At 41.2% G+C, this 22832-nt stretch overlaps 2 protein-coding genes across 2 annotated transcripts; one reads left to right on the top strand and one right to left on the bottom strand.

Annotated features, from left to right (window-relative positions):
- Positions 1-880: 880 nt before the first annotated feature.
- On the top strand, positions 881-7854 carry tmem268 (transmembrane protein 268). The gene is made up of 9 exons (XM_073483527.1): positions 881-1031; positions 2756-2885; positions 4746-4840; positions 4932-5039; positions 5308-5460; positions 5558-5668; positions 6710-6799; positions 6993-7211; positions 7305-7854. The coding sequence occupies exons 1-9, from the start codon at positions 1026-1028 to the stop codon at positions 7470-7472; spliced, it is 1080 nt and encodes a 359-aa protein (XP_073339628.1). The 5' UTR covers positions 881-1025; the 3' UTR covers positions 7473-7854.
- Positions 7855-13656: 5802 nt separating this feature from the next.
- On the bottom strand, positions 13657-22504 carry prrt1 (proline-rich transmembrane protein 1). Its single transcript, XM_073482802.1, has 4 exons — positions 22486-22504; positions 17179-17516; positions 15135-15326; positions 13657-13833 (listed from the first exon to the last, which is right to left on the bottom strand). Exons 1-4 carry the CDS (start codon positions 22502-22504, stop codon positions 13657-13659), a joined length of 726 nt encoding a protein of 241 aa, XP_073338903.1.
- Between the last annotated feature and the right edge of the window lie 328 nt (positions 22505-22832).

Below are 22832 nucleotides of genomic sequence, written 5' to 3'. Positions count from 1 at the left end.
TATTATTTCCTTTTATAAGATTTGATTACAACTGCCGTTCATACCATTTTTATACACGTTTGTTACCAAAAATTCTCCCTTGTTGGACAATCGTAACTTCATTTATACGTACAATAATAAACCTTATGTAGCTGCTGAATGATGCTGAAATGTGTACCTCTTAATATACCCCTGGCATTATGTTGAATACACACACTACTTTTATCCACACGGTGGCAGAAATTTCACAGGACACATCAGCAGGCGTATCTATCTACATGCTAACAAGCAAAGTGCTTGGGTTAACATGAAAACACAGTACATTGCTGTAATATTACTGTAAATTATCTGTTTATCAATACCTCTAGATACTTTTAGTATCATAATAATGTCATTTTACTTCAAAATAATGTATTTTCAGAGTAAAATTGTGCCTGGGTTGCTGTAGAAACACAATATGTTACTTTGATTTTCATCTATATAACTGTGAAATAATTACAGTATACTAATGTGAATTTACTGCAATTATGAGCCAGTAATTTAATGTGAAATCACAGTAATAATGAATTGGTTTATGAATTTCTATCCCTTATCTGACACCCAATGATCCACAACTATCCTTTGGACTTTATGAGTTAATGTGTTACAGTTCCAGTCAAAGCTGCAACACGTCAAAGAAAAACAAACATTTCACTGCATGCTGCGACATCAAAAAGTCTGACTTCCAAGCAAGGTTTTGAATGAAAATAAAAAAAAGAGGGAACAAGCATCATCCACGCTCTTTCTAGTGTGTCAGAGCTGAGAACCACAAACCACATTCCTGCAGTCATGAGGCCTGGCTGATCTGAGTCACACGGTGAGAGAGGGAGAAAGAGAAACCGAGAGAGAGAAGTAGAAAAGAAAGTCTGCGGAGACACATCAGAGCGTCCAAGTCACATACGCCACAGTCAGTAAGGCATTTCTTGTTGCTTTCAATGGATCTACAGTAGGACCGAGAGGGAATATGACCATCACAGCTTCGTTGAGATGACGGACTTTGATCTAAAATGCAGGTAAAAATATGTTTGATCGTGTTAAATATGGGACTATGGTCTATGTTATTGTTAGTTCAAGGCTTCACTGACTGGAGCCTTTAAAATGCAAGCTTTTTTCAATGAAGTTTGGTGAAGGCTTCCTCTTTTCTCTTCCCAATGGGAAGGTTTTAACTACAAAATAGGATTAAAACTTTTAGAAGATGAATTATCGTGAGTACGGCATGACTTAAATACATTTCTTTTAAAATACTGTTGTACTTTTGCTCCTGAAACAGACACAACCTAGTGAAGACATAGTCATTTTAACACATGGACATGAAACCATACAAGATGCCATTTTAAAAGACCGGGACTCAAGATTACTGTGTTGTTTCCTCTTATCGACTGCGCTACCAAAACACTGACAGCCTACACATGTGTGAACAATATACAAAATCCTCTTGAGCAGGTGCAGGAAATGATAAATTACCCCCCAATTGGCTTGACTAGTATTTACAGGCAAGGAAGTGAAAATGATGGAGTAGATAAAGGCAGAGAGGAGACCTGTGTGTAAAAAGACTGAGAGGTTTAACTGACTGCTACAATGAGTTTTCACACTTCGGTGGTAATATGTGGCTCCGTCACAGGCGGGCAGGCGGGAGTGTGAGATGGAAATAGACGAGAGAGAGTCGTCTATAAGTAGCTTTCATTGGTTTCTTTCTGTTTTGTGTTGCCGAGGGTCCCTGTTGAGCTCCCAAGATACCTCTTATCCTCTGTTAACAGGCTGAACTACGCCGAGATAAAACTTGACACTGGACATTTTACTCCAAAGGTAGCGCAGGCAACACTAAAGGCTCATAAAATAAAATAAAAATATGATGCAGTGCTTTACTATTCAATTAATAAGCGCCTAAAATTCATGCTAACACTAAAGGACGGAGTATTAGGGCGTAATAAACATTTTAAGTAGGCATACGTTTAGATAATAATACTATTGAAAGCAGAAGTGATCTAGTTTCCTGCGTGTCTGTTTCTGAAGTCACTTAAAATAAACTGTGAACATGTTTATCAGAGATAAAGGCTGCGGTCTATCTGGACATCCGTACACAAATGAGATTGCACTTGTTTGTTGTTGACATGTTTAGCCGTTACATGCATTAAAGTTTGCGTTAGCGTCTTGTTAGGTTTTGCAGAATGGACGTTTACCTAGCCTACCGATGTTAACTGTTAACCTACTACCTCTAATGTTTTAAACATTAATGCTAACGCTATTTCAACTGTTTATAGCTTACAATTATTATTTCAGCAGCTGCCTATTTATTATTTAAACTATTTAAACCAACCAGCTAGCCGTGTAAACACCAATACTACTCTGGTGCTCCAAGTTCCCACTAGATACACAGCTAACCAAGCTAACTTGCTTACAGCAGCAACAGTTAGCAGCAGTTAGCTGTTGCTCTTGTGATATGCTGGCCCCTGTTTGTTCTTAGTATGACTTTAACAGGTGGCCAGTTCTTACATATTGCACCTTTAAACCATATTTCCATACTTCGTTTCTGAGTTTCAGTTTTAGTAATGTGTTACTGACTGTTTCAAGGACTTAAGAGCTGTGAGGAAACTTTTTGAAATTCCAGTTTTTCATAAGTTCGTTAAAGGAAATGCAGAAATGTTCTTGTGAAGCCCACTTAAAAATGATCTGTTCTTACTAAGGCGTCAGCTGATTTGGAAGATATTTCGGATGCTGTTATCTGTTTCTTCTTTAGGATGTGGTTTCCTCTGAGATGATGGAGGACACGAACGGAGACGTGACGGAGGAGAGTGAGGTGGAGGTTCAAATAAGACCGAGCAAACCTCAGCCACGGGCCAACAACAACAGACCAAACTGGTCAAATGGTAACAGCTGCTTCTTTATTTGTTTTTATCGGATAAAATGTGATGAAAACAATTCTTCATTTACTCTCAGTGTCATATTTATGAGATGGTCAGGAGGAATCATCTTGGCTATGACATCTGCTTCCATTTGTGCCATCATCACTTGGTTTTGTCCTCTACCCTTCGCCCTGCATTGCTTGTTTCTGGATTTTTTAAGACTGTGTCAGTGAAGTATGACAGATCAGTGAGTCTTATTCCACATTTCCACATGAGCAGCCCTGCTGTACACTCTGTCAGTACTTCTGCAGCATTAAAAAAGGATTATCACCATGTAGTCACCGTAACGTCGCGCTCACATGCTTCAGATGTCTTGGGCCATCATCCCCCAAGTTTGTACTGACCGGCCCACTTTTATTCATCTTTGTGCTTCTGTGTTGTTTTCACTTTTGTCTTCAGTGACAGCACAGCAACTTTTCACTGCTGCCAGAGGGCCGTGTTAGTTTCACTTCTCATTTTACACCAACATTTTCTTTGTTATTTCCCTAAATAAGTGCTTAAAACCACCGGCTTTGTCGGACGAATGTTAGATTTAGTGCATCAGGGTAAATTACGGCACTATGTCTGAAATGTTGTGTCCTTTCCTCTGGATCGCTGCAGGGCTGGCCAGGTCTAACAGGGTGAATAATTATTTTTATCTCTCAGGTCGTTAAATTGTTAAATACTCATGATGACTCAGCTAATGAGCAGCTTCCTGTGTAGCTACTGCGGGCTGAGGATGTTTTTGGCTGTGTGTGTTGTTTTATAGATTGAATAGAGATTGCTGATTGTACTCTGGGTTTCTGGCAGCTCAGTTGCCAGAATAAAGTATTGGCAGTTAACGTTTCTGTTTGTAAGTGTGAAACCAGTGGACATTTTTAAGAAAACCTGTAGACAATTTCATGTTTGTGGTGACAAAAACGTTGTAACATGTCCAGCTGCGTTTGTGGTGACAAAACCAGGTATTTTAAGCAATCAAAAGTTATTTTTCTGACCCTAACCAAGTGGTTTTTTGTGCCAAAATATAACCAGACAAAAGAAACTGTGTAAAATTTAAATCTAAGCATAAAGAAACATAGAGTTGCAACATACCCGTGGCCTTCAAATACATACTTTGCCAACATTTATCCTGTTGTATTCATGTTTTTTAAGGCCTATACATGTGTTAATTTAATATATTTTACCGAATGTCAGCTAGGTAAGGCAAAACCACAGATAAGTTCAAACTAAATGTTTCTTTATGTTACAACTTTAAGTCTGTTTAGGTTGAATTTTTTGTTTTTCCCTATTCATAATGCCGTGCTTATGGTCCGCTGAGGTTTAGGCACAAACAACACTTGGTTAGGGTTAGGAAAACATCATGGTTTGGCTTAAAATACCTAAGATACCTACAGATGGAGGTGGTCTGACTTTCCGTGACAAATGCCCAGTTCTGGTTGCCGCAAAAATGTCCGCAGACCTCCTCAAAAAACACCCAAAAACCTGTAACAACGCTTCCTCCGTCACCTCCACAACCTGATGTGAAGGTCAACTAATAAGCATATAATGGGAACGTGATATGCAACGTTTGGTACAAATGTCAACCTTGGATTGTATTTGTGATTTTCAGGAACTGCTGCTGACATTATATCCTTTTTTTTCTTCCTCAAATTTGTTTATTGAATTTTCAGTATCAAAGTATATAAATATAACATTAATTTAAAAAAAAAGGCAACAACATCATCAAAAGAAGAAAAAAACAGCAAAACAAAAGTAAACAAAAACACACAAGTTGGTCAGTCTGCTTCATATTGTGACACACTATCCTGGTGATTGTGTTATTCTCCATTCGTCTCTAAATCTCAGGTCAGTGTGTCGCGTCAGTGCCGAGCTGTTCAGCACTGAACCCGAGCTTTGACCTGTCTCTGTGCCGGGCCAAACTGGAGGATGCCGGCTTCCAGGTGAACGTACAGACACACATTTAAATAAACGTCCAAAATATATCTCATCTGTTGTTTATTTATTAGTTTGCTTTTGTTTTCATCCTGTTAGGTCCCAGTCAGAGACATGGAGGCTCCACTGAAGACGGCTCTGGACGTCCCCTCAGTCAGGAGATACATGGTTTTCAACTCGGCTCTCTTTAATTTCATACTGGCACCGGTACGATCTCTTAACTCTCACCGTTACGCTTTTGTTTTCCCTTAAATGAGCACTCTGTTGGCTTTATATCACACCTCGGTAAAGACTGGGAACCTGCAAGAGACAGATGGACAAAAATCACAGGAGGCCCGAAATATCCAGCCTTTTAAAACAATCCTTAAAAAACGCTGACATCACCACCCGTGTCTTTCAAACTCTGTCCCAGTGACATCATCAGGGGTTATTTTCGTAAGCTAACCATCTTCCACCCGTCCCGTCCCTCCACCAGGTGCTGTATGTGGTGGTGTGGTGCGCCGTGTTCTCCACCCTCCACCTCTACATCACTGTCACTGACTACTGGGTCCTCTGTCTCTCTGTCAGCCTGGTCTCCATCTTCCTCACCACCGCCGTCATCTTCATCCTCCACCACAGCAACAAGGAGGTAAATCAGCCCGTCGTGGTAAAAATGAGTTTACAGTGACGTCTTCGTATTAAGTAATGATAATCATATTTGATTCTTTGTTCTCTGTCTGTGTCAGTTAAACATGAACTTAGACGTCCGGTTGATCCAGGTGAACGAGAGGATGGTGAAGCACAAGCTGCTGGTGGCCGTGGCCGACTGGGTTCAGAACTGCAACGGAAACATGCAGGTTGTTCTCAAAGAAATCACCTAAAACTGAGAGAAAATGAGGCTCCACATGTGCCAGAAGTGTATAAATGTCCTTGTTCAAAACATTTGTCTCCGTCGACTGTTGTAGGATGATGTTTAACATGACCCACAGCTGTTAGGCTGTCGAAATTCTGCAGTTGTCTAGTTTTGTTGTTTCATCTTTTCGTGTTGTTGGAGAGCTGAAGTTTGTAAGGAAACAGGAAACCGTATAAACCACAAGATCACGTGGTTAATGACACAACAAGACGGCAATTAAAACAACACAACAATGACAAAGCGAAAACACATAATTCGCTGTCTATTGATCTACGAAACAGTTGAAAACAGTAAACTACTGGCCCCACGGTCAAAGCAACGCATTTTTAAATCAATTTATTTTATCGACAATTGAAATAAAACGGTACATTTAAGTAAATTTATAGCCAGAAAATTGCTTTTGAGACTTAAGTACATTAAATATCAGTTATTTCAAGTCTTTTACTCAGGTACTAGTCGCACGGGTGACTTTTACTTTTACCAAATTAATATTTTAATCTTTATTTTTACTCAAGTGTGACTTTTTGGTACTCTCTACAACACTACTTCATAGACAAATACCCCAAATGTATTCTGATGTTTTTGGTATCTTTTGAAAGTTTACGGTCTTCACTAGAAGGTAAAATAAATGTTGTGTGTGTTTGGACAATGTCTGCCAACACAACATGAGCTTGTAGAGACGACTGATCAGTGTTTTTTGTTTTTGTTTTATAAGTCAGATTTACTGCCAAAAGCATTTTCTCACATAGGCTGCAGAAAACACAGCAAAGTTCATCTTCCAGATCCATCAGCGGTTCAGGGAACATGTCTGTCGTACTTGTATTTGACACAAAAATTCAAATAATATAAACAGAAAAACAAAAACAAATTGTAAGAAAAAGGAGACAGTTCTCTTTATGTGAACATTCGGAGGGCAGTAATGACAATTAATTTGCTTTGATGGCCACTGACGCTCCTGTTTTCATGCCTCTGTGTGTGTCTGCAGCTGTATTTCGTGTATTGGGACATGTCCCGCTGTCTGAGGGCGCTGACTGAAACTTTAGAGGAGCGCAGCTTTGTGGCCAATGACACCCAGGTGAGAGAGTCGAGTACATCTGTCGCTCTGTTTGTTCTACTGCTGCTTTATCGATTTCTTTGTGCACCCATGTTAGTCCTCCTTCAAAAATCAATAGAAACATAATTCTAGATGCTGTCGAGAGGATATTTTATTTCTGCACGGGATTGCATCACACGGCGTAGCTTTCATCAACTTGTCCCACTTTGAGCAGAAAAAACTGAAGAAGAAAATGTCCCACCTCGTCCTCGTGACCGAGGTGATGGCTGCTGACCCCGAGGTCGGCGGGTCAGATGTTGAGCAGGACTCGGATGAACAGAGGCCTCTGCTGAGAAACGAGGAGACGAGCAGCGGTACCTCCACCGGCCGGCGGGAGGACGCCCGAGTCACCACCAACTACAGCCTCATCCCTGACGTATCGTTACCTGCTCAGGTAAAGAGATGTTTTTTATTTTTCCTCATTCTCCATAAACTTGTGTCTTTTCCCTCTCGGGGTGAAAGAAGTGTTAATGTCTTTGTCTTGCAGGCGAAAGCCCACCAGCTTCTGATGACGTACAGCGCCGCTTATGTGAAGCTGCTGGTGTCTCAGCAGCTGTCAGGACCGTCACACCACCGCCTACGTCCTCAGAGGAACCACTGCAGCACCGCCCCTCTCTGCCTCTGCCAGTACATCAAAAAGAAGATCCTTCGATAACAGAGCTGTCAAACCAGGACGCTGGCGGACTACACTTTCTTTGCTTTGTATATATTCTCTGAACTGACATTTAGGAGGAAACACAGCTTAGGTTGCATGTTCAAGAGCACATTTGGAGCTTCAGACTCTTTGTATTTAAGGTTGTTGCTCCGGGCCTGCAGGCTGCTGTGACTCTGTGCCAGCTCTGTGTTTGTGCCACCTGGATCTTTGTCCGTTCGGACCCAACAATGTCCGCACGCTGCCAAATGTCGTCACACTGAGAACACACTGAGCTCTATTCCAGCTGCTGTAAAACAATATTTGTACTCTTGTAAACAATCACGACTTTAATCACTGCTGTTTAAATTATTTGCACAAATAAAAACATACTGAGGAAAATATTGATATTGGGTACCACTTGGCCAAACTACTAAACTTGATAACATAATATTTCAGTGACAGGGGATACAGGATGAGTACTTTAAGTACATTTTGCTCATTACACCTCTGTGCTTTCACTTGTTTGACAGTAGAAGTGGAAGAAGTATTCAGATATTGTACCTAATAAGACATAGAAGTACCACAATGTAAAAATACTCTGTTAAATGAGAGGGGTCACACTTTAACATTATATACATCATATTCTAGGATATAAAAGATAATAGAAATAATAGTTAGTTCTTTACCTTTAATTCCCAAAATCTAAACCTGCAAAGTGACTAGTAACTAAACATGTTTGACAAATGTAGTGGATGAAAATGTACAATATTTACTTCTGAAATTAAGTATGATATAAGTTGGCAAAGACATTAAAATACATCAAAACTGTACTTAAAGCAACATTATTAGGTAAATTGGCATTTCTGTGCAAACTGGCTTCGCCGGTGGTTAACGAACCATTAAAACAACCTCCACTGCTGATAAAAATGTAACAAGACTCAGTCACAAATGTTCACAGACGAGGTAATGTTTTAAAGGTTTATTCAAGCTAAGTTTACTCTCATTCAGCCCACTTCCCCGTCCCGGAAGAAGCGGCAAGCAACCAAATTAAACGTACAGTTACGTTGAGTAAACTTGTGGATTTCTACTTGCTGCTGGAAACATCTGAGATAGTCCACAACTCAGCAAAATACAGAGCAAAGGTATGCTTAAATATATCTTTGAGGTGAGGATCTCTCTTCTGCTTGGAGGACTGACAGGTGATGTGTAGAGAAAAACAGTGGAAGCATGAAGGTAAAGGACGAGATTCCCCTTGATGCCGGCGTTTAACGACGCTGAACGAGCGTTAACACGAATCATTGGCTGCAGTTTCCAGGCTGTATTGTCTCAAATGTCAGCAGCAGCAGCACGAAACCCTCTGTGTTTGTTTTTCTCTTCTAACACCTTTTGGATTTATGTGTGTAGGTGGATTAGTTATCTGTGCCTTTGTGTTTGCAGGAGGTAGGCTTTTTATTTCCCAAGCATTATTACATATTAGCAGCTATTACCCATCAGTCCTGATGCCGCGGCTGAGACGACAGCCCAGCGAGAGCAACCGCAGGATGACACAAACACACAGCGAGACAGCCAGCGTGGCCGACCCGGGGGGAAGCTGGGTCCGTGTGATGGAGGAGAGAGGCGTGCAGCGTGAGGCCAAGTTAAATGATCTCAGTGATGCTGGGTCTCCTCAGGAGGCTAAATGGCCATCTGTGATCCTGCACACACAGGCTGGCTCGGCTCCCACCTCTAGTTCCTCCCTCAAACCTCTTTCCCCTGTTTGGGTTTCACCTTTTCACATGTTTTATTTAAAGCGGCTGTAATGGATAGTTTTATAATGATTCACCAAAGAACAATGTGGAAACTGACAGAGTGAAATCAGTGTGATTACCGACCTTTAAGGAGCATTATAATGAGTTTCAGCTCATTGTTAAGCTTGTCCGGCTCACAGCGTTACTCATCATTTTCAGTCGCAGGCAGCTGTTCTCAGTGAAAAAGCCACTGTACACGACCTTTCTAGCACTAAATGTCACACAGACAAGGTTAGCAACTAGCTGGTGAACGTACCCAGCTGGCCACAACATCATCTTTGCAACCAACTGAACACTGAACGCTAAAGTCCCTCTTTAGAGCCAGTGTCGTGTTTGTACTGTATACACATAGATAGTAGATATACTGCAACTACAAACCCCAATGTCAAACAAGACCAAGAGTCTTCGGCCGTGCTAGCAGCTCTATGAGGCTGCACTTGGGTACAGCAGCGGTTTGAGCTAAATGCTAACGTCAGCAAGCTAAGATGCTCATAGTGACGATGCTAAAATGCAGATGTTTAGCTGGTAGGATGGTTAATAAGCAAGTTATTTTGATACATCCACGTGTTTACTGTTTACTGTCTTAGTGTTAGCATGCTAACATTTACTAATAGGCACTAAACACAAAGTACAGCTGAGGCTCTGGGGATGTCAAGATTAGCTTTGCAGATATTTAGTCATAAACCAAAGTATTGGACAAATTGAAATTTGATCTATCCTCTGGGGACCATGAATGTCAAAATGCTGCAGTATGCTTGATTTTCGGATTGTACAATACAAGCTCGCTGGAGAGGAAGGTATAGGAAGGTAGTTGATACAGATGGTAAGCAAAAAACAACAGCCGTCATAGTGTATAAACATGAGAAGCTGCAAGAGCTCGTGTGATTAAACAGAAGATAGAGACAGTGAGAGATACTGTAGTTCATGTTCATGACGGCGAGAGGAAAAAGAGAGACAGGGAGGGAGAAAACCGGGGCAACTATAAATAGCACCTTAGCGATGAGGGGAGAGAGGAAAGGCCAAAGAGAGACTGAGAGGATGGAGAGACACTGAGAGGTGAAAACCGGACCGGAAGAATGAGACGCCGCTTTTCACCCAACGTATCGTTCACAACCCAAAAAATATTCTTTTATTCATTACTCAAACAACTGAAGTCAGAAAAAAAAAAAAACAACCAATGCATGTGTGCAACACAGCCATGAACATAATTATAGTAATAAACCCTATAAGAGAACCACATGTACACAGGTAATTTTTTGGCTGTTTGAACAAGCGACCCATCGCATTTACAAGCTCAAAAAAACAAAAAAACAAAAAGAAAATGAGGAACACGTCTTCCGAGCTGTGTCGTGAACAGCTGCGATTCATGTTGCCGAGAACGTAAGCGTCCTACTGTAAAGCGCACAGGGAGATGCAGCCTATAAACTCGGTATAAACTAGATATGCTAGGAGTGACTCTATTCAGTAGACACACACTCACTGCCAGAGCCTTCTGTACAATGAGAATACTAAACAGCTTCATTTATTCTTTTAACACTGAAATATCACTGTGTCAGTCATATACGGACAGGGCCCGTATTTATCAAGCAGCTAAAAGTCAAAATTTAAGGGCTTGAATCCTTAACTTTTTACTCACAGACTAATATAAATGGTTGGACATGTTAAAAAGAGTGAGACAAGATTGATAGCGCTCATATTTGTACCGTAAATGAAGCTGATTAGCTTAGATTAGCAACAGGAGCTAACAGTTAGCCTACTAGCACCTCTAAAGCTCACTAATAAACATATTATCTCTCTTTTTTTAATACATACAGATACCTAAGTGTAAAAACAACAATTAACAGAAGCTGAGAGGTGGCTTTTGTTACCCTAAGCCAGGCTAGCTGTTTCCCCCTGTCTCTAGCGTTTGAGCTAAGCTAAGCTAAGCAAATGTTGCGTGGCTCTATCTTAATATTTAGTGCAGACATTGGGGTGATAACAATCTTTTCATCTAACTCTCCTAAAGGAAGCAAATAATGTTTATGCTGTCTTGCCGAGAGTTAGATGAGAAGATTAATACCACTCTCATCTTTGTACTGTAAATCTAAAGCTAGCAAGAAGCTGGTTAGCTTAGATTAGCAAAAGGGACGCAGTTGACCTGGCTTTATCCAAAGGTTATAAAATCCAGCTACTAGCACCTCTTAAGCTCACTAATGATCATGTAATTTATCTTTTTCATTACATACAGATACCTAAGTGTAAAAACAACAATTTAGAGGTGCTGAGAGGTGGATTTTGTTACCCTTGGACAAAGCCAGGCTAGCTGTTTCCCCCCTGTTTCTAGCGTTTGAGCTAAGCTTAGCTAGTATTAGTGTGGCAACAACCTTTTCACCAAACTCTCTGAAAGAAAGCAAATAAATGAAATTACCAAAGTATCAATGTTTATGCTTTCTTGCCAAGAGTTAAATGAGAAGATTTATACCACTGTAATATTTGCAGCATAAATATGAAGCTAGCCAGAAGCTGGTTAGCTTAGATTAGCAACGGGGGCTACTACAGCTACTGTCTCTGATTGGTTCTTAAATACTTAGATATTTGATAAATACCAGCCCGATTGAGTTCAATGTATTTTATACATGAGTGACAATCAAATGCAATTAATAATAATAACAATAATAATAATAATAATAATAAATGTTTATATATCAACTACAGAATAAACTGTATTTATACTGTCTCTATTCGTGTTCATTGTCAACAAATACAATTTTAATCATTGTAATATCTCTTTATAATTTGTTTTAAAAATATCATCATTATCATCATCATAGGGACCAACAGAGTAAGGGGGAAGGCAGAAGGGATATTTTAATAGGTCCAATAAGTCATGTGGACAGGAGAAAGACAAAAAGAGAGAGAAAGGGGACCAGAGAGCAGAAAGTGCTACAATACATCGTAGGTATTATTGTTTTCCCTCTATCTCCTATTAGAAACATTCATTTTCAGTTCTCTCATAACGTCATGTAATAGTTGGTGCTGTCATGTCACAGCTGTTAGAGACGACAGCGCACCTGCTTCTCGGAGCTACGCTACATTATGAAAACCATGTGGGGTGAACGCTGACACACTGTATTACCACAGTGAAACAACGCTAAAGGAGCTCACAGCCGCACATCTAGCCGCAATATTAAAAGACAAATGGAAACAAACCGAGGATGACATGCAGGGTTATGTTGCCTCATAAGTCTAACGCTTCACTATCATACACAGTGTCTGATTGATTAAATAGCTAAGAGATGTGCAACATAAAATAGGCCCAAAACACTTCTAAAATACTTGCAAAAAATTCAAATACTTAATCTAAATTGTCTCCGTTTCTTGTTTTGACATTTTGAAAAATACTGTACCACACACTTGTAGATATTTTAGGAAATATTCCCATCGACAGCTGGGAGACAAGCTATTTTGCACTAGACGCCCATTAGCTTAAATTTTATATTCATCATGCACTATAAGAACTATGAATGTAAGCAGCTGCATCGTCTCATCGGGTCACGAAAAAAGTGCAAAAATGATCATCAGATATCAAATTTAAGCCAATTCAAAGTGTCAGATAGCATGTGACACACTGTAAATCATTGCAGAAAACAGTCAATGCATGGGTAGATATTGAATAAATTAATAAATAACACATTTTAAATAAATTAACAAACAGGTAATTCAAGCGTTATGCATCTTGTCATCCAGCTAAAATGTCCATGTAACATACAAACCTCAAATAAATACTCTGTTTGGTTACATCGGACACTCGGTCCAGTTGTCCAGCCTCCATTTGGTTGTGTTAAATGTGTATTGATCCCCCCCCCCTTCTAACACTTAACATCAGTTTGACAGTCTCTTGTCCAAGCGTATCAGCAATAATACTACTCTGTAAATCAACACTATTTCGACATGGCACTTTTTTTTAGTTTTTAAATAAGAAAACACATGTAATACTTGTACTTGCAAGACTAAAAATGTGCATTTAACTATCCTAAAAATAACTGTGTGGGCCCGTTTAGAAGATTTTGTCGTTGGGAATACGTAGAAATTGAAACACACAGTGACCTATCCGCCCCTCTAACTACATGAATTAATCAGCGTCAAATTAATTGTTGATGCAAGGAGCTTCGTTTCCCTCTTTGCAGCATGTAAATATTAAGCAGTCGCTGTACTAACAGCAATACTGGATCTCATTTGACAGCTGCTTGTATTTGGCGTTTGCACATCGGCTGTGATTGGTTTGTTTTTGGTCGTGTTTGATGGCAGCAGGTTAGGTCAGAGCTGTGTGTGTAGTAGCAGTTTGAGTGCATGTTCAGTGCTCCTCCAAAACGATTGAGAGTAGTTAGCTAGCTAATATATGCCATGATTTCCCCCCGTCTGTGTGACGCTGCGTGGAGTTACGGCTCCCAGTCGTCGTCATGGTGCTGCGAGGCGATGATGACTACCACCGTGAGGATGGTGCACAGCACGATGGAGGCGATCCCGACAGCCAGGCTGATGAAGGAGAAGTTGCGTGCCTCGCGGGAGGCTATTTCCGCCGTCACCATGTCCCCTCTGGCTATCGCCGTACGCACCTAAGCGATGCGGGAGGGGAAGGGGATGGGTGTGTGGGAGAGAGATGAGAAATTAGAATAAATGTTATGTAAGGAGAAGATGCACGAGTGGGAGCAGAAGAGAGTCTAAAACACCATGAATGGATCGATTTCACTGCAGCACAGTCTGAATGTGCAGAAAGAGGCCACTCCACACAACATTAACACGGCATAACAAACATATACAGCTCAGACCGGTGGGTCCATGCCTTGTCAGCTCAACTCAACTCAAAGCCAGCTGAGCAGGCCCAGAGGAAAAAATCCATTCTATCCCGTTGCACCGACAATGGTGCAGTTACGTAATGTGGTCTGTTGTGTGCATGTTGGTCAGCACGGTCTGCCGTTACAGAGGCAAACGAACAGGCATCATGAGGTCTGAGAGCCACCAGACTGAGCCTTTACATTTATAACATCACGCTCAATTTAACCTGTAGGTTTAAAAGCATCAGGAAAAGAGCAATCGGGGCCTTTCAGTGCAGACGTCGCACGCTTGGCATCGCTGAAAGTAGGTTTTCAGCGGCCGTTTACCTTTTTGTTCTGATTCATAATTCAGAGGTGTTGAGAACACACAGGGTCGACACATGTTACGGACTCTTACGGTCAGGGAGGGCTCAGAAAACTCAGCTGAACCAAACCATCAAGCTCATTTTGAGCAGGAAAGGCAGTTTTCTTACTTGCAATATGTAAGAATTGAACGCTCCAAGCAGAGCGACCGCTAACTGCTGCTAGCTGTAGCTGCCGTCAGCTAGTTAGCTCTTTTGGCTTAAACAGTCCTTTAAGCTAACTCTGCCTGAGCTTTACTATCTGACCCTCTCCTCTTGAGGTGCTAGGAGGTATTATAAGATAGGATGGGCTGGGGCTAGCTGGTTAGCATGCTAGCTTCAGGAGATGTCTTTGCCCATTTTGTTTTTCCCGTTGTCTCCGTCTACTTCAGTTGTTTAGAGGAACGCCGCAATGCTGTTTTGTTGTGAAGCTCCAGAAATGTTTTGTGGACCACAAAACCTTTCACCTGCCTTTCCATCAGAACGAGGGCGAGTAGATAATGACTGAATTTAAATTTCACGGTGAACTTATCCTTCAGTGCGTCTAAAATAAGTGGGATTTATACTTTCTTACTTTTCCGCAGACTTTTCATCACAGTGTCATTGTGAAAAGGTAAGTACATTTCTGAGCATAAAAAAGGTGATAAAATGACTTCGGGACACATTTGCATTACAAAGTCTCAGCGTGCGAAGGCGCCATTATGTTAATAAATCTCCAGGATCAAAAGATGTGTCGTTCACCTGCACCGCTTTGATGATCGCAATGATGCCTGTCGGCCAGAAGCAGCAGACGGTGGTGAGCACGGCGATGGGCAGGTAGTCGTGTGGCGGCCGACGGTCCATTAAGGTAATGCTGGGTGGCATTTGCATGGGATGAATCTGTCCCGGCGGGATCGCTGGGTGGCCTCCTGCCGCCGGCATGTAGGGTTGACCCTGAGCAGAGGGGAGGGAAGAAGACAGAGAGTAAGTACGAGCACTTAATAAAAGAGAGGAGCTGTCACAGAGCAGCTTGCAAAGCACTTTCCGCTAAAACGACACAGAGCAAGGTGATACCATCTAAGAAGAGGACAGTATTGTACTTGCACATATTGAAGAGTCGTGTGTGGCTCAGCTTTATCAACAGCTGGCCTGCAAAATGTGCTACAATACAGACATTCTTTGCATTCAGCTTTTAAATATTTACTTAATTAAAAGAGACTCATAAGCTGGAAAAGATTAAACATCAGCACTAGCTTGCAGTTCGGTGCTCTTAGAGGTGAGACTGCACAAAAGCAGTTGCACTTTTTAGTTGTTTGATGACTCACAATCACATTTTGGGGCCTTATTTCTTTTTTCGGTTTACCTCGGGGTGAAGTGTGACTGGTTGTATCTGCTGCTGTGTAAACATGTGTAGCTGTAATTCAAAAACAATGATATTGTACAAAAGCACTGGTTCACAGCCTGCTTAGTTTGTGATACTCATCATCACAGGTTGTATTTTGTCTCTTTCTACTTTGAAAAGAAAGACAAAAGACAAAAGCATGCAGCAAAGATCCAGCACTGACCACCATCAGCCCTTTTCCAACACATGTGGCGGCTTAGCTTGACTCGGCACGTGAGCCCACTGTGGACTTTTCATCTCTGTTACAAAACAGCTTCCGACTGAATGTGTCTTTAACTGGTGGCGCACTCGTCTTGAGTCAGCGATGTTCCTCTTTAGCACTGTTCACTATTGCACTGTGCAACAGACTATTGTTGTTGACTACTATGCTATTCGTCCCTGAATGATAACGAAGTCTAGCCCAGCATCCTCCTAAATAACTGAAGTAGCTGGGGAACAACAACAACCAAAAAACATGGAATGGCTCCAGCTCGTCCCCAGATCCCAAATTGATTTAAAGAGACGTTATTTACACCCTCGGTGCGAGGGGTCGAGCTCGTGCACTCACTTCGGACAGAACGCATGCTAACACTTTTAGCTCAGCAGCTGCAGTGAAGACTCCTGCTTTAAAAGAGTTTAAATAACATCGTTTCAAAACAATTTCTTTCCTTTTTCCTGTTCCCAAACAGAAAACTGGATTTCCAAAGAACACAACACAGTGTCCTTCAGACCAAAGCCTGGTGCTCAGACAGAAAATACTATTAATGGGATTCAAATGAAGTTTTTTTAACAGCCCATCCAGGGACGAGTAATGCAAATTAGCTAAAATGCACTGCTATCTGGAATGAGTGGAGTGAGTGAATGTATCTGTCCGTCCCCACAAAAATAACCGACAGAGGCTCTGTCTGCTGCCAGATTTAAAAAATCACGCCTGTGAGATAAAACCTTAATATGTAACGACACGCTCAATTGAACAAATGTATAATTCAGAAGACATAAAACACTTTATTTTAGAGGTCTGTCATTTCAAGATAATATTCTGCTAATTTCTGAGGCAGATTTCTGGTCACTTGATTTCCTTGGGCTACAAAGCAGCGCTGGAAATCAACACAGCCAACAGAGATAACAGAACACTGCCTGTGTGTTTTCCCTTTAATTAGTACCAAATTACACAGTTCTCTCCAAGAAACATATGGCAAATTATTAGGCTACTTTGCTTCCTAAAATAAAGTGTTACCAAAATAAATTTTCATCTGTCAAATCTGATAATAAAGGAAGGAAATCATACAAACTCTTCTCTGTGATATGTGCCGGAAAGAGACATTAAATATATCGAATTTTGAACAGAGTCTGGTGTAATTCTGCAGCAGCCTGATGTCAGACCTGTGAAATCTTTAAAAAGCTCTCCACTTGTCTCTGACTCACCGATGCCATGGGGTAGACGGGTACGTAAGCTGTGCAGGGCTGCAGCTGAAGCGGGTAGCCCGGGTGGAGGTATCCTACAGGGGGGTGAGGCATGGCGCCTCCGGGGCCCTGGGTCTGGACCGTGTAGCCCTGCGGAGCCCCCTGGGGTCCCAGCGGGCCGCAGTGGAACTGAGTTTCCTGGAGATATCCCTCTGAGCCCGGAGGAGGAGGTGGAGGAGGGTAGTTGGGTTGGGTGCCCGGAGCAGGCTGCATGCCCGGGTGTTGGGGTACGTTAGGGTCCTGTGGGCCGGGGAGGTACGGAGGAGGCTGCATGGTCTGACGGCCAGAGTCATCGAGACCTGAGAGATGAAGAAAATGAAAAAGAGTGAGGAAGGATAAGAAAAAAAAAAAAGGTAGGAGAGGAAACACAAATAGAAAAAGCAGAGGAAGAACAATAAAGGAAGCAGATGTAAGACTGAGGGCTTGTTATCTAACTGGAGCACTGCTACAGCACGTTTGTCCGCATGTTGATCGTCTTATCTATGGAAGCTAAAGAAGAAAATAAGATTAAAATTGAGCTTGATGAAAAAATATTCCCATGGTAAATCAGGATTATGAGATAAAAAAGTCATAATTTGTCTCATAATTTAGTTTTATCTCAAAATTTTGACTATTTAATCTCATATTTTCAACTTGTTAACTCGTAATTATGACTTTTAACTCATAATTATGACTTTTTTCTAATAGTTTTTTTCCTTTCCCTGGCAGAAACAGGCTCCCATGCTTGTCTCAATGTCAGAGAGGAAAACAATTACGCAGACGAAAGCTTCAGCAGCATCACAGAAAACCTGCACAGCCTTTGTACTGATGATGACAGTGATTGGCATTTTGACCTCTGAAGAAGAAAAGCCTCTTTCTCTCCATCTCCCTTCAGAAAAAAAAAAAAAAAAGAGGTTGCTAAGCAGTTGAAAATGTGAAGTTTCTGAGACAGAGAACTGGTCCGTCTGTCTGAAGCATTCGTCTGCTTTTGGACTTCTAAACATTTGAGGTTCACACCTCTGCTCCCTTTGTGTTTGCTTAACATCGAAGATGACTGATAGAGTGTCGTGTTTGCACAGCGGGGAAGCTGCCGAGGGTGCGGTAATCCATTTTGACAGGGACATGAGGAAGAGAGACGGAGATAGATGGAGGTGAGGATTGGAGGAATAAGGGTTTGATAGGGACCGAAGAACGAGAGCAGGAGGCAGTCAGAGAGCGAGAGCCGAGTGAGTGATGAGGGATGACGACTTGTGCTCTTACGTAACAGACCCCAAACTCTGTCACAAGCAGGAACTGGACCAGAAGCAGACAGAGGGGGAAAGGAGCGAGCACGGGGGGAAAGGAAGAGACACCTTTAAAAGGTCAGGACGATCAGTTTGGCAGGGAGAAAAATACATGTTGGTGTTTCTCCATTTAATGTCTGTTCAGTCCAGAATCTGTCACGAGAAGCTGTCGAGTGGTGGATTTTGAAAAAGCCTCGTAGGTCTGTGGCACCTTATGTAACTCCCGGAGATAAAAGGATGGATTAAGGTTGTTGCTACTCAAGAACAGATATCAGGTCTCATTAATCTGTGAAACGAGTCATGTGGATGTTATTAAAGGGACATTAACATTTGCTTTTTGCTCCAAACTGCTTTTAAGACCGGAACCGGACCTTTTAATTGAACTTAAATTAAAATCTTAAGAAATGTGCCGTCACTGTTAATCCAATTCTAGCCACAATGTTATTACACTGTAATTGTTAATTGCTCATTATTAGCAGCTAGTTTCAAATTAAAGTTTTAGTTGTTACAATCCCAGTGTTGATGGTTTCTATCAAGCTATCTTTTTTTATTTACGTCCAAAAAGAGATATCAACATTCATCACAGTGCGGTTTGACAGGTCAAATTGAAAATATTGACTTGCAGGGCTCTGGTAGCTGAATGTTTAAGGCCACGGGGCTGCATGGCCTCAACGAGGTCGTCGGTTTGATTCTCACACCCTTCTCTCTCAACCATTTACTCTCTTACTCTGCTGGCCAAAATATGATCTTAAAAAAACAAACAAACAACCCCCTTTGCCAGAATTGTATGACGATGCTGTGCTTATGCTCTGGTCAGGTTCAGGCAGGTCCAAATTTTAGGCACAGAACATACCTGGTTAGGGTTGAGAAAATATCATGTTTTGGCTTAAAAATACCTGTTTTGGTTGCCACAAACACGGCTGTATATTTTCCAGAGGTCTCCTTAAAAATATCCAGTGGTGTCACGCTTACAAGTTCTCACTAATGATGGTTCTGCTTCATCCAGTGAGCTGAGATGCACAATACTGCAGCTGCAACCTGGCTCACCTAAATAAAATAATAATATTCTTTTTGAACTTCTGGTTAGATGCTAGCTGCATTAAATTGGCTTTTTCCTGTATCTAATCTAATCTGACAGTTTTAATTTACTTTTTAGATTATCCCCTCCCTGTCAAGTTAAAACCGTGTATCTCTAAATCTGTTGGTTCTGAATCTGAATTCAGGATATAATATCTTTGATCTGTTTTTCATCTCTATATCTGCTGATAATAGACACCATATTTTACTGTAAGTTGAGTCTTTTCACAGTATTGTATCAGCTGAAGGATCTGAACAGGACGGTTTCCACCACTACACACGTGTTTGACAAGTCAAGTCAATTTTAATCACACTGTGTGGCCCAAATTTGCCTCAGAGGCCCGTTCTGTCAACAACTTTCTATCCAGCTGTGAAGAGTAGGAGCTGAAACATTAATGAGTTTCCTAATTATAAGTAACATTTCCATAATAAAGAAAAGGATCAGAGACATTTTGTTGAGCAACGTTGAGCAAAGCAACTTGTAGAAAGACCGAATCACGGCGTCACTTCTGGGTAGAAAACTGGCGGTTGATTCCCAGAAGGCCTACGGAGATATCTGAAATCACCAAACTTGTTTATTTCCGTTGTCATTTTTAAAGACATACAGTTAAACATGATGGTTAGACCTATCTGCTGTTACCACTGTGTTTATTTTGCTTTGCTAGTGTCAGATATCAACTCAACAGCGACATCTTGGAGCTCGGTGGAGATGTAACCACCCAATGTGAGTGGCTGCCAAAGACGTTATATTAAACATTATTCAGGGAGTGGTAGCCCGATGTGAGTGGTGCAAGCGCAAGTAAGTCTGCTATCTCGGAAAGATAGGTACGGCAAACAGACGCGGACAAACCACACACATAACTGCAGTAAAAGTTGAAATTTGTTATATTAGTTTATGATTATGATTACATTTGCTAATTTTTTACAATAACGACCAACAAGAAAGATTTTAAGACCTCTCAAACGCTATGAAAAATTATGTCTAATAAAGAAAGACGATCGAATCTTAAACAAATTTGATGTTGTTTGTCCGAGTTGTGTTGCCGTACCGAGCTAGGGGTAGTGACAGAGGTACACGCCAAAGGTAAATTGTTACTGATGACATATGAAACAACCAAACGAAAAAGCACTTGGGATAAATGAGACGTTTACACTTATAAATAACATCGTGAAAAAAGGTTTGTTAAATTGTATGTTAGCTAGTGCGTGACGCAGGTGTTTTCTGCCCGGAAGTTACTGTAAACAAACCACGCCCCTTCCGGTTTCCCATCAAGGGAGTAATTTCGGAAAAACTTTGTATGGTAGTGAATGGAGAGAGACACATTTTTTTTTTTTATCCCGTTTGAATTGTGCCATGAATCACACATATGATGTCGATTTAAAAGACATTTTTTCAAGACAAGAAAGTCGCTGTTTGCCGTAATTAAAGTAAATACACGTCACCAGCACCAACATGGCCGCCACCTCGCGGCACAGAAAAGGTCCTAAAAAAAGATGAAAATCACAATAAATCTGCTCATATTGACGATTGCAGTTGTGTGAAATGGTAGTTTATCATGTCTGTGAGCTGCTAGTATACAGGAGCAGCTCTACAATGTTTAAGTTTCGGGTTTTGGTGACGTTAGAGACGACGTCACTAACGCGTAGTCTTTATAACTACGTATTTTCACAGTCTTGTATTTTATTCATTTTGCGACAGACCGTGACTTTTTCCAGTTGGAAAATTATCTTTTAAATTGACAAACATCATATGTGTGATTCATGACACAATTCAAGCGGGATCAAAAAAATTATTTGTCTCTCCATTCACAAGTTTTTCTGAAATAAGGTCTCATGGGGGAAACCGGAAGGGGCGTGGCCTCGGCTCTATATTCCTATAATAACCTACTTAAATGTAGATTTCTTGATTTTTTTGGCTCTGTTTTGGACCATGGGCCTATTTATTTGCACAAACCTCAGTCAGATAAAGGGTCAGTGAGTCAGGCAGACTTGAATAACACAACCTAACAACCCCTCTGTCCCTGCAGTCTGTTCTGCAACTATAGAAACAGAAAAAGGGGGATGCATTTTGGTCATTTTCCCTCACAAATAAACGTCCTGCATCCTCATACATAACATTAGAGATCTGCTGTTTTGGTAATATCTGAACACGGATGATTAGGCCACACAGAGTTAATTAAAACACTAGACAGGAGCCACGTTTGCAGCCAAAACTGCAGTCTGCAGTCTAATGTACAGTATCAATGGCAACTTTATGAGTTTCATTACCTTTATTCTTTTACCCTTTATTTTTCATCCTAGAGAGACAACCACAAAGAGGAGGTACACATGTGTTTTTTTCTCGTGCAGCAGACGTTGACGATTATTAATTAATGCTTTTTAAACACGCGCGCAAGTGGAGCCGTGCACGCGCAAAGGACACCCACACTAATGTCTATAGTCAGGAGAGATGTACGTAGGCCTGTGCGTAATGATGACAATGAGACACACAGCAGGGAAAAGGGGGGAAAAAATACACAATTATCCCAATCTGAAAATTTTAAGTAGCCTTTTTTTTACAATCGTCACAAGAAGTCCTTCAGTTTTTGAGCAGAAATAATAATAATAATGATAATAAAAACAGATTTAAGATGAGAATATAATCACATAAAGTGTAAGAATGCTACTTTAAACTCTCTGGATGTTAACATGAGGCCCTATGGTGGCTTTTCTCCCCCCTCAGGCTGCACCCACACAGCGGTGCATCATCCTATAGAAACAGCGCTGTGCAGATAAACAGCGGATGGAGACGCAGATGACAGAAAACAAGATGTAGTCAGCTTGACATCCGCACATCATCCATACAAAAAAAAAATAACCACGTTCCCACTCCTGAACATGGGTGAGCAAATTAGACTTCCACGTTGAACGCAATTAAAAACCCTCTCACCGTGTTTCTCCGACGCCATCCCTTCCGATCTTCTGCTTTAACTCCGGCTGATGGTGAAAAAAAAAACGCTCCTCTCCGTGCGCGATGATGCAGACTTTTACTCCAAACGCGTGCAACCCATCCTCAAGATGTCTTCATCTTCAAAAACACCCACGTTATTTTATTTTTATTATTATTAGCAATAACTTCACGTGTTTTTCTGATTTTTTAAAAAAAAAATGTAATGTAAAAACTCTCGTCCTCTTGCAGCGCTCAGCTCCCTCTCCTCTCCTCTCCTCTTGTCTCCCTGTGTGGCTGAAGTCTAATAAGGTTTCTCCACTAACGCGTCGCCGTACATTGAATTAATC

This window comes from Pagrus major, chromosome 16, assembly GCF_040436345.1.
Source record: "Pagrus major chromosome 16, Pma_NU_1.0".
Lineage (NCBI taxonomy): Eukaryota > Metazoa > Chordata > Actinopteri > Spariformes > Sparidae > Pagrus > Pagrus major.
The sequence above is the reverse complement of the archived record's forward strand: the minus strand, read 5'-3'. Positions and strand labels throughout refer to the sequence as shown.

What these genes read in the sequence shown, in the direction of transcription:
- prrt1 (XM_073482802.1), bottom strand. An exon ending in CCGTCTACCCCATGGCATCG is followed by an intron (nt 15,327 to 17,178) that starts GTGAGTCAGAGA and finishes CCCTCTGCTCAG; the next exon opens with GGTCAACCCTACATGCCGGC. An exon ending in CGATCATCAAAGCGGTGCAG is followed by an intron (nt 13,834 to 15,134) that starts GTGAACGACACA and finishes CGCATCGCTTAG; the next exon opens with GTGCGTACGGCGATAGCCAG.
- tmem268 (XM_073483527.1), top strand. An exon ending in TTAATTTCATACTGGCACCG is followed by an intron (nt 5,040 to 5,307) that starts GTACGATCTCTT and finishes TCCCTCCACCAG; the next exon opens with GTGCTGTATGTGGTGGTGTG. An exon ending in ACGTATCGTTACCTGCTCAG is followed by an intron (nt 7,212 to 7,304) that starts GTAAAGAGATGT and finishes TTTGTCTTGCAG; the next exon opens with GCGAAAGCCCACCAGCTTCT.